This window comes from Monodon monoceros, unplaced genomic scaffold (assembly GCF_005190385.1).
Source record: "Monodon monoceros isolate NGI ecotype Baffin Bay Population unplaced genomic scaffold, NGI_Narwhal_1 Super_Scaffold_22, whole genome shotgun sequence".
NCBI lineage: Eukaryota > Metazoa > Chordata > Mammalia > Artiodactyla > Monodontidae > Monodon > Monodon monoceros.
The window spans coordinates 127467553-127478173 of NW_021703779.1; the positions used below are offsets into that span (position 1 = coordinate 127467553).

Here is a 10621-nt window from a genome sequence, read left to right on the forward strand (position 1 = left end):
GACTTGGCGTACAGCTCGCAAACAAGAGGGCTCAGGACTCTTCGGTTACGGCCGGGGGGGCTGCGGAGGCGGGGCGAGGGCGGGCCTCTCGCTCCGGCCTCCCGGTCGACAAATGAACGTGGGCAGAGCCTTCAGCAGGGCGCCTCCCTGCTGGGCTCTGGATCGCACGGGGAAGGTACAGAGGGCTTGTCCCGGGCTCCGCCATGCCCGGGACCACGCGCGCGGCCGCCGTAAGCCCCATTCGGCATTTTCCTTCTTTCAACTCTAGGAACATACGTCTTTTATAGTTACGGCAAAGCCTCGGGCAAGAGTTCTACGCCTACAATGGCCACCCGGAAGCCGGCTTCTCTCGCCGATGTGGCGAAGCCCCATTCGCCAGCTGGCCGCCTGCGGTACGGGACCTAGCCGCCTCCCCGCTCTGCGCTTGTGCCCAGCCACTCCCGCACGCAGGCGCAGAGCACCGCTGCGACTACGGTCCGGAAGTGTGACAGAGTGTCTATCCGCCCTCACCCGGACTCTATGGTTCCTACGCGTGAAGAGAGACGGCCTATATAAGGCCTGCGCAGGCGTAAGAGCGTCTCTTTCCCTTCGGCGCGGTGAGTAGTCGGCCGTTGTGGCTCGTGCGGTGCCCTTGCCATTTCTCTTCTCTAGTTCAAGGCCTGTCTTCGACTGCTCTTCCGATCTTGTATGTTTTGTTGCAGCCACTGAAGATCTTGGTGTCGCCATGGGCCGCCGCCCCGCCCGCTGGTGAGTGCCTGTTTCGCTGCTGGGAAAGGGGGGGAGAATCGCCTTTGGCTGCTAAAAGCAACCGTGGGTGGGGTCTCCCTAGTGCAGCTTTCCTGTCCTGGGAACGGACCCCGCGTATTCTTCAAGAACTTGCAGGTCGCTTTAGGTCTTCGTTTGTACCATTTGGTTGTATAAATTCATGCTGGTGTTTACCGCTTCCCTCTTTTCGTTGGAGTGGCCGGTTGACCCAGGTCTGCATACGTTAGCCCCATTTTAGGGCTACAAGCGACGTCCGCCTTGCATCCCGCCTTCAGAGCTGAAAAGTCGCTTGCTTTTTAGGTTCGGTGCCCTCAGGGCCTTTGTGTGCCATCCCCGTCTTATTTCCAGGCGACGTGCCGTGTGGGCTCCTTGGTCGCCAAGGGCAGTCCCAGAAAAGCGTGTTCAGCCGCCTCGTGTGCCCTTCAGGGGGCGCCCATCACGAGGCTTGGAGGCCGACTTAATGCCACGTGCCCAAAGGACTTTATGAAGTGTGTTACTCTTCGCAGTATTTAAGTTGAGAAAGTCCGTTTCAGGATGTTAGCCTTATAGGAAGTTGAAAACACAACAGGGCATAGACGGTGGTTTTTTTGTTTGTTTGTTTGTTTGTTTTTACTTTTATAATCTCCTAGCATTGGTGTCCTAACTTCTGGCCACATCTTGCTTTAGCACCAAATTTCTAGGAATGAAGACCAAGCTTAGAGATGACATGTGTCATTCCCCCTCTCCCAACGCCCCTTTGGTCGTAGATTGAGGAAGAACTCAGTGCCTGTTGTGGAGTTCACTTGTGAATCCCTGCTAACTTGGGTTCCTCCCCTTCCCCGCAGTTACCGGTATTGCAAGAACAAGCCATACCCAAAGTCTCGCTTCTGCCGAGGTGTCCCTGGTAAGTGGTGGGAAAGCCCCCAAACTGGTTTGGCTGCACTGACCCAGTGGCTATGGCACACACACACACACACACACACACACACACACACACACACACACTAACCAGATTTTTTTTCTAGATGCTAAGATCCGCATCTTTGACCTGGGGCGGAAGAAGGCAAAAGTGGATGAGTTCCCACTCTGTGGCCACATGGTGTCGGATGAATATGAGCAGCTCTCCTCTGAAGGTGAGGCAGGTTTCCTTGTTCACCATTCCTGGTCCCTTGTATGTGGGCCCCCGGCCAGACCTAGAGCTCACTGCACTGGAATTATCAGGTCATTAATCACGAGCAGCCAATCGTGAGCCTCTTTACTAAACTCCCCCAGCCAATACAGGTGTTCCCAGAGAGCCATGGTAAGTGCTTCTGTGCCATTTTGTCTCACTCTGCTGCCTCCCCCGCCCCAACAGCCCTGGAGGCTGCCCGTATTTGTGCCAACAAGTACATGGTGAAAAGCTGCGGCAAAGATGGTTTTCACATCCGAGTGCGGCTCCACCCCTTCCACGTCATCCGCATCAACAAGATGTTGTCCTGTGCTGGAGCTGATAGGTGAGCTGGGTCCTGAGACTCCTGGCCTTTTCAGATGTTCTCCCATATCTTAAAGCCTGGGCTTGATTATTTTTTTCATCAGTCAGGGCAAAGAGGTGGCCTCACAAAGAGTCAACCACCCATAGCAAAGCCAGGCCAAAGGGCTAGCAAGTGGACTTCAGTGGACAGTCCCAGAGACAAACACAAAAGGCGTCATGGCTCTGGGAAACAGGTAGAGGGAGGTGCTTCTGCCGGAGGAGCTCCTCTTTGAGCCTAATGACATGAGCTGCAGGCAGGCAGGTTGCTGGCGTGGTCACAGGTTGGATGGCTTTCAGATGAGCCCAGTAGCACCTTGCAGGGATTCTAGCTAGTCTGTTTTAGGGTTCTCTGTGTTCTTTGCAGCCAGTTAAGCCGACTGTGCTCTTTTCCCCATGGGGGCCCGGTGTGCAGTGGCTGCAAACAGCAGCCTCCTCGGTAGTGTGTGCGGCCTGTTGCCTGTACAGGCTGCCCTAAGGGACCCTGGAGACAGCCCTTTCTGGTGGACATTAATGACTGGCGTGCTGTTTCCAATCTAGGCTCCAGACAGGTATGCGTGGTGCCTTTGGAAAGCCCCAGGGCACAGTGGCCAGGGTCCACATTGGCCAGGTCATAATGTCCATCCGCACCAAGCTGCAGAACAAGGAGCATGTGATTGAGGCCCTCCGCAGGGCCAAGTTCAAGTTCCCTGGCCGCCAGAAGGTACGTAGTGCTACAGCCTTGGTCTCACCTTTCCCTGCTCCTGTCCCCAGGCCTCCTGACTCGGCTGTTTCTGTCTCTCTCTAGATCCACATCTCCAAGAAGTGGGGATTTACTAAGTTTAATGCAGATGAGTTTGAAAACATGGTGGCAGAAAAGCGGCTCATTCCGGATGGCTGTGGGGTCAAGTACATCCCTAATCGTGGCCCGCTGGACAAATGGCGGGCCCTGCACTCGTGAGAGCCTTGGCGCTGCCCCCTCCCCACCTATGGCCACTAATAAACTCTACTTTCTTCTCCTGTCTTTGCATCTGGATTCATGGGGGGTGGGGAGCCTTTGGGAGTCCTAGGGTTGCTGTCCCTTCTCTTCAGAAAAAGGCTGACCACTAAGCTGGCCAGTTGGCACTTAGCAGGGCCAGCACCGGGACCAGCACTTAGACCTGCCTTAGATCCCAGGCAGTGGGTTCACAAGTCCCCCTGCATGTGCATGGAGCACTTCCTTAGTAAAGCACCCACCCTGGGTGATGGAAAGGGGTCTCAGGCAGCTGTGGAAGCTCTTCCCCAAGGGTCCCAGACCAGGACAGGAACATTGTTGGACATGGGGAGGAAGGAAGCAGACCAGACATGGTTCTGGCTGTATTTTCACCAGTTACCCCTGGAGTAAACATTTGTCCTGGGCCTAACCACATTTCCCCATCTACAGAGTTGAGAAATCTCGTCACCCCACCCCATCCTAAGCCTAACCCACTACCCCTTATAGGGCCTCACTCCCAGGGCCCTTTACTCCTGATATCAAGCTCCTATGGCTGAGGTAGGGCTTGGCGACAAGAGACCTTTGGGCAAATAGCGTGCAGTGCCCTCTGGCCCAGGGGATCCTGGTGTGCTATCTGACACCAACTGCCAGGGCCACCCTGCTGTAAGAGCAGCTGAGTCCCAGAGCTCTGCTAGGTGGGGTGGCCTGGGGCTGTGAGCCCAGGAGAAGAGGACCCTAAAGGGATTTGGTTCCAGAGCCCAGCATAGTAGCCGGAGAGGCTTGCTGCAGTCTGGTTGTGACTGCGTGCAGCAGTCGGCCCCTGAGAGGCCTCTGGCATTTTGTAATCCTTAGCAACTGCCATCTCTAAAGTTTAAAACTACCTTTTAACCTAAAGTTGATGCTTCTATATCATAAAAACATAACTTGCACTTAAACGGCTCTGATGTCCTGCTAGCCGTCTTTAATGAGCTCTGTTTTCTGGGAAATGGAGCTGGGGAAGGAGGGGCTCTGTGATAACACTAAGTGGGGTCATTGTTACTTCCGCTGTAGTATCCTGTATCCCTTTCCCCTGGGGGATCACATACACGGTAACTTTTTTGTAGATAGTATAAGTGGTTTATGTAGATGCTTTTAACCAGCCTCAGAGGTGTCAGGGCAGCTAGCTGGGTTACGATGAACTTAAACATTTCCTGTTGACTACTTACCGTGTGCGTGTGTGTGAACTCTTAAGCTCCATCCCTGTATCTAGTCGGGTCTTGCTTCATGTGAGTCCCACGTATGATAAAGATGACCCTTTGCCATGTCTGCTACACACATGTAATATCCCTGCAATCTAGCTTTCTGTTCTCAGCGTGTATGGTCTTGTCATACAATAAATATTTATTTAGTTGGCTGCATCGGGGTCTTAGTTGTGACACGTGGGATCTTCATTGCAGCATGGGGGATTTTCGTTCCCCCACCCCAGCCCTGGAGCCTGCCTTTTGTCCTCATTCCTGACACTACCTGGGCTTAGAGTGGCGTGGCTCCAGCCTCAGGGCTCCTGCCTTCCTCTTCCACATTCTCATGCCAAGCACAGGCCCAACCAAAGAACACAAGCCAAAGCAAAGGCACATAGAGGAGTGGCAGGGCAGGATAGAAGGGGGGGTTGAGTCCAGAAAACGGCATAGTCCTCGCAACTGTGGGCAGCTGGCATGCGGTGGCTTCAGGCCACCAGGCCCAGCTGGGGGGACAGGAGCAGCAGCAGCGACAGTAACAGAGCGGCCAGGCTGAGGGTCTGGGCCCCGTGCACCGCACAGCTCAGCTCCACCTCCACGGGGTAGTGATCGCTGATGTTGAGGGCCTGGGGGTGGGCAGCGGGACAAAGCATCAGTCTCGGGGCCTAGGGGCTTCCCCATGAGCCCGTTCCTGCCTCACCCCTTTACCTCCTCCTCGGTGAGCCCAAAGCTCCGGGGGAAGTCGAAGGCGGCTGCGCCGCGCAGCATGTTCTGGAGATGCTGCCCGTGTAGCACTATGCGGTCGTAGGTGCAGTGGGTGCTGGCCCGCACCGTGGTGTCCACGCCATCAGGGATGGCCCAGTGGAAGCCAGCCTGAGTCCGAAGGACTAGGTCATCCAGGCGCTTTTTGGTCAGTGAAGCACAGTCAGCGTTGAAGTCCCCAAGCAGGATCACGTCCTGGAGAGGGAAGCAGCAGTCGGGCCTGGCCACCTGGCCATCCTGTCCCCCTCCCTCCCATACAACTGGCCCAGCCCTACCTCGCTCTGCCAGCGCTGGGAGGCGTCCAGAAACACGTGGTACAGGGCGTTGAGCTCCGTCTCTACGGCCTTCGGCGTGGTGTGCAGTGGGACCAGCACCAGGCTGGGAAGGACTGGAAGGCCCCGGGGACAGAGGGCTCCCAGCCACTCCTGGACCCCCTCTGACCAGTCCCCCCCAAGGCCCCGTAGAACCCACCAGACCCCCATTCCTGCTCCCTCATAGGGGGCCACCCTTCATCCCTACCTACCCTTGCTGGGCAAAGAGAACCGGCACACAAAGGGCTCCCGGGCAAAGAGGTCATTCTGATCGTCGTACACGTAGGAATCCAGGACCTGCGCCTTGTGTGACCTGGTGGACCACTGGTTTCAGTTTGCAAGTGCCCACATCAGACCTGGCACTCAGGGAGAAGCCCTCCACCAGCAGCTCCATTTCATGTAAGCACAGCCTGCCTAGCCTTTCTTTCTAGAACTTCTTCTAGATTGAGATATAATTTGCACATCGTAAAACTCACCTGCGTAAAATGCACGATACAGTGGCATTCAGTACATTCACAAGGTTGTGCGACCATCCCCACAATCAATTTTAGAACATTCTTATCACCCCAAAGAAACCTCGCCCATGAGCAGTTCCCATTCCCCTCCCCGCCAGCCCCTGGCAGCCCCTGATCTGTCTTCTGTCTCTGTACATCGCCTCTGCTGGACATTTCATGTGAATGGAATCCAATAATACATAGTCTTCTGTGTCTGGTTCTTTCCCTTAGCACATGTTTCAGGTCCATCCAGGCTGCAGCCCGGCTCAGACTTCCTTCCTTCTTAGGCTGAATGATATTCTGCTACGGGGAGAGGCCGCCTTTTGTTTATTTGTTCACGAGCTGACGGACACTCGGATCACTTCCACTTTGAGATTGTTAGGAGCGGTGCTGCTGTATGGGCGTGTCTCTGTTCCCCCGTCATTTTGGAGTGAATTCTAGACATTATGTAATTTCATCTATATATAGGAACAGGTCTCCTTCCCTGACTGCCACCCTTGCCCTCTCAATCCTGACCCCCGCCTCAGGCTATCCTCCCAGGGACTTAGGGCTGTTTCTGGAAACTGGGTCTGCCCAGGACCCATGACAGGCCCCTGGTGAGCCTCTTCCCAGAAGCTGCAACCAGTCACTCCCAAAGAGGGAGCCAGCCTCACCCCGAGCCCCTGTGGCTTCCACAGGAGAGAGGCGGGGGGCCCCACTTCTGTACTTGCAGAAGGAAGGCCACCTGCTGGAGGGACACATGGGCACTAAAGCTGTCTGGGGTAGAGGACAAGAAGACCCCAGGGTAAAACCACTGAGGAGAAAAAGTGTGATGCGGAGGTGAGGGCCACCCTTGGGGCTACTGCGCCACCGCATGCCGGGCCAAGTGTCCAGGCCGTCCCGGTCACCATCTGCACTCACCGGTAGATATACACATATCTCTCCTTGTACGTGCCACGCCCCAGCAGGTGGCTGCTCAGGAAGCTGTAGGGCCCAGAGTCATCAAATCTGCCAGGAAAGGGGAACCTCGGGTCAGCGGTCCTGAGGCTCCGTGGGGCCCCCAGTTTAGACCCACAGAGCCCTCCTCACCGATTGAGTTCTCGAAGCAGGAGTAGGATGGCACTGCCAGTAGAGTCCACCACCTCCTGCAGCACTGTGATGTCACACCGAGCCAGGATCTGCAGGACACCAGGAAGGCCAGCCCCACTCAGTGCCAGCCACCCTGGGAGAGGGGTGGTATCCCTGGGGGCCCGGCACCAGCGCGGCCAAGAGTGGCATGACACGCTGGCTGCAGGCCAAACAGAGCAGCGAGGCTAGAAGGGACCCGGGAGAAGACTGAACGCCATCTCCACCAACACCACACTCACTTTATGGAGGAGGAGACTGAGGCCAGCGACAGGGAAGGAAGGTGCTCCATGTCTCCACACCATGTCTCCTGATGTCCCCTCTTCTCTGGCACATGCCCCTGGTCAGGTAGGGCTAGGGGGCTTTGGGCCATGGTCCTTAGGGGCACAGCTTCTCTGCAGTGATGAACCTACCTGAACTAAGGTGTCCAGCACAGGCTCCCTGGCCACCTTGCTGAGCGTCAGCCGCTGGGTGTTAAAAGCACAGATGTGAAAGGTGTCAGCCCCACCAGCCAGGAGGAGGAGCAGAAGCAGTGCATGGCCGTGTATGGGCTTCTGGAACCCTCCAGAGGAATCCAGGTTGCTCCGGGTTCAGGTCCCAGTTGGGCTCAATTCTAGTTCCAGAAGGACATGGTAATATGCGACAGAGAAAGTGATGCCATCCTGCTGCTGCCCAGCACCAGCCTCCCAGAGCTGCCAGCATCACACATTTCCTGCCTTTCTTGTGGACACCTTCCGACATCAGCATGTACGGTTCAATCTCGTTCTTTTTAATTGCGGTCAAATACACATAGCATCACGTTCACCATCTTAACCATTTTTAAGTTCAGTGGCATGAAGCACCTTCACATTGCTGTGCAACCATCCCCACCATCCATCCCCGGAACTCTTCCATCTTCCCAAACTGAAACTCTGTCCCCATTTGACACTAACCCCCACATCCCCTCCCCCAGCCCGTGCCCCCCCATCCTACTTTCTGTCCCTAGGAATCTGACTGGCTCTGAGCAGCTCATACAAGTGGAGTCCTACAGTATCTGTCTGTTTGTGACCGTTTGATTTCACTGATCATAATGTGCTCATTTCATCCATGTCAGAATGTCCTTCCTTTTAAATTCTAAATAACATTCCACTGTACGGATGGACCACGTTTTGTTCATCTATTCACCTATCCATGGACACTGGGTTGCTTCCACTTTTTGGCTACTGTCAATACTGCTACTGTGAACATGAGTGTACAAATATCTCTTCAAGTTCCTGCTTTCAATCCTTTTGGTTAGATACCTAGAAGTGAAATTGCTGGAACATATGGTAATCCTATATTTAACTTTTTTGAGGAACCGCCATACTATTTTCCACAGTGGCTGCCCCATCTTACATTCCCACGAGCAGTTCACAAGGGTTCAACCTTAGAGTTGATTCCAACTTTTCACCGCCATTAGCAACTAGAAGGACCATCTTCGTGCATCTCTGTCTCCTCACTTGGCAGACATTATGCTTAAGACAAACTCCCAGCAGTATAATTGCTGGATTCAAGGGCGTATGCATTTAGAATGATCTCGGATACACCAACTCACCACACTGCAGTGTGTGATGGAGCCCCTCTCCCCATCCCCCCCACTACTGGTGAGCCCTACTTGTTCATCTTACCAGCTGGAGCACCCCTCTTCCTGAGTGTCTTTCTCTTTGCCCTGTCTTTTGGGCTCAGGCCCTTGCTCAACTCCCTGTTGGTGTTGCCCTCATACAGCGACGTAAGTCCCTCTACTTCTGTCTGCCTGCTTTTCTCTGTTGCTTTGTCACCTGCCTCAGTGCCTGCCAGGGCTCCATGCCTGTTTCTCCCTAGCCACCTGCTCTGTCATTCATGCTAGTTTGGGTCCCCTGCCCTGGTATCTATTCTGGGATGTATGTAGGCCTTTAGGCAGCCCTGGGCTGGCAAGGGCAGGCTTGGAGGCTCTGGGGCCAGGGGCTCCCAGGTGGGCGGAGGAAAAGAACTAGAGAGTTCCTGGCCTCAGCCCAAAGTCGGTCCGGGCTCCCAACACCAGCCCTTTGCCCCAGCCCTGGGATTCCCTTCCCCTCTCGCCTTCCCTCACAGGCTGGGGGCAACTTCCTCCTTCCCTCTGGCCAGAGGGCTCCCATACCTGTGCAGAACGGGTCGTCTCCACACCACCTTCCTGTGCTGTGAGCGGATCGCGACTCCCCACGGAATCACAGCGTCTGCCTGGGCAGGGACCGCAGACGAAAACAGAGGAACAGACTCTCAACTCTCCCCACCCGTCAGGGCTGGCTCGGCAGCCCCACCCTTCCCGGTGGGCGGGCCCGGCCCTGGCTCCACCCCGGAGGCCGCCAGGAGGTTGGGCAGCTGGCCTGGCTTGGACCTGGCCGCCCACTTTCCCACCAGACCCCGCCTTCCCCGCCCGGGTGGGACAGGGCGCTAGCGGAGGCAAAGGCTGGGGAGGGTTTGAGCAGATGACCGTGCTGTGAGTCAGAGTTTTTCCTGTGCCCAGGGCGCGCAGCGAGGAGCTGCGGGCGCCCGAGCGCAGACTCTGTTCTACGCTCTCCCAGGCCCGGCGCTCAGCCCCCGGCCCCGGCCGCCTGCAGGAAGGATACGGTGGGGAAGACTCCAGAGCTGGAGGCGTGCCTGAAAAAGGGAAGCACCGCGGCGAGCCTGGGCACCCCCGAGGACAAGGGCCTTATCTCCAAGTCCTCGGGCCGGGCCCGGTGTGGCTGCGCACTCCTGAGCGCTCTGAATACCCAAAGCGAGCGACAGTCGGCGCAGGAACTGGCCATGGTGGTGGAAGCCGAGGGCGGACTAAAAAACTGTACCTGAGAGATTAGAGCGCTGGCAGCTCAGTGCCCCATGGGGGTCCTGCACTGTCGCTGATGGGACAAGTGGGGGACTCAGGCGGTGTCTGCGGGCGGGCGATGGGTCCTTACTGAATGGTTGTAGTGCGGTCTTCGGGGCAATGTCCCCGTTGGCAGGACCTCCGTGCTAATGGATTGGGGGTGGTGATGAGCCGAAGACTGGGAATTTTTTTTTTTTCCGCGTCTTGCTGGATCTTAGTTCCGGAGCAGGGATTGAACCCAGGCCCTCGGCAGTGAGAGCGCCGAGTCCTAACCACTGGACCGCCAGGGAATTCCCGGGAAAAATATTTTTTAATCAATAAAATTATACTTTGCTTTAAAAATAAAAAATAGACTGCTTAACGCCTACAGGGCTTTCTTTTTGGGGTGATGAACATGTTTGGACCTAGTTAGAGGTGGTGGTTGACAACACTGTGGGTGTACTAAACGCTATAAAATACTGTAATATATATAGTATTTCCTATTGTATGTTATATGCTGCTATATATTACATATTGCATCACATGTTACATTATATTACATACATACATACGTATAGTACAATTCTGTAACACTGTGATTATATAAAGTTGTAGGGCTTCCCTGGTGGCACAGTGGTTAAGAATCGCCTGCCAATGCAGGGGACACAGGTTCGTGCCCCGGTCTGGGAAGATCCCACGTGCCGCGGAGCGGCTA

At 55.4% G+C, this 10621-nt stretch overlaps 2 protein-coding genes and 1 non-coding gene across 4 annotated transcripts in view; 2 read left to right on the forward strand and 1 right to left on the reverse strand.

Annotated features, from left to right (window-relative positions):
* The first annotated feature begins 572 nt into the window (after nt 1-572).
* On the forward strand, nt 573-3254 carry RPL10 (ribosomal protein L10). 2 transcript variants are annotated; one of them, XM_029240932.1, is made up of 6 exons: nt 575-747; nt 1590-1648; nt 1770-1877; nt 2099-2237; nt 2792-2954; nt 3039-3254. In XM_029240932.1, exons 1-6 carry the CDS (start codon nt 725-727, stop codon nt 3189-3191), a joined length of 645 nt encoding a protein of 214 aa, XP_029096765.1. In that variant the 5' UTR covers nt 575-724; the 3' UTR covers nt 3192-3254. The 2 variants fall into 2 exon arrangements, with proteins under 2 accessions (XP_029096766.1, XP_029096765.1); XM_029240933.1 differs by lacking the exon at nt 3039-3254 and having other exon boundaries at nt 573-747; nt 2803-2911.
* Nucleotides 2613-2747, forward strand: LOC114906651. The gene has a single exon (XR_003796469.1). It is a non-coding gene; the product is annotated as a small nucleolar RNA SNORA70 (small nucleolar RNA).
* Nucleotides 3255-3377: 123 nt separating the features above from the next.
* The window catches only part of DNASE1L1 (deoxyribonuclease 1 like 1), a 7433-nt gene continuing 189 nt past the window's right edge, over nt 3378-10621 (reverse strand). The window contains exons 2-10 of the mRNA XM_029240256.1: nt 9908-10073; nt 9223-9722; nt 7502-7555; nt 7053-7141; nt 6885-6971; nt 5703-5803; nt 5455-5567; nt 5126-5374; nt 3378-5043 (exon numbers count right to left, since the gene is read on the reverse strand). Coding sequence (XP_029096089.1) covers nt 4906-5043; nt 5126-5374; nt 5455-5567; nt 5703-5803; nt 6885-6971; nt 7053-7141; nt 7502-7555; nt 9223-9722; nt 9908-10073 — 1497 coding nt within the window. The 3' untranslated portion in view covers nt 3378-4905. The remainder of the gene's footprint in view (nt 5044-5125; nt 5375-5454; nt 5568-5702; nt 5804-6884; nt 6972-7052; nt 7142-7501; nt 7556-9222; nt 9723-9907; nt 10074-10621) is intronic.

Excerpts from the sequence above, each read along its gene's own strand:
- RPL10 (XM_029240932.1), top strand. The coding sequence starts at position 725 with ATGGGCCGCCGCCCCGCCCGCTG. Across the intron at positions 1,649-1,769 it reads CTTCTGCCGAGGTGTCCCTG|ATGCTAAGATCCGCATCTTT; the intron begins GTAAGTGGTGGG and ends TTTTTTTTCTAG. Across the intron at positions 2,955-3,038 it reads AGTTCCCTGGCCGCCAGAAG|ATCCACATCTCCAAGAAGTG; the intron begins GTACGTAGTGCT and ends GTCTCTCTCTAG.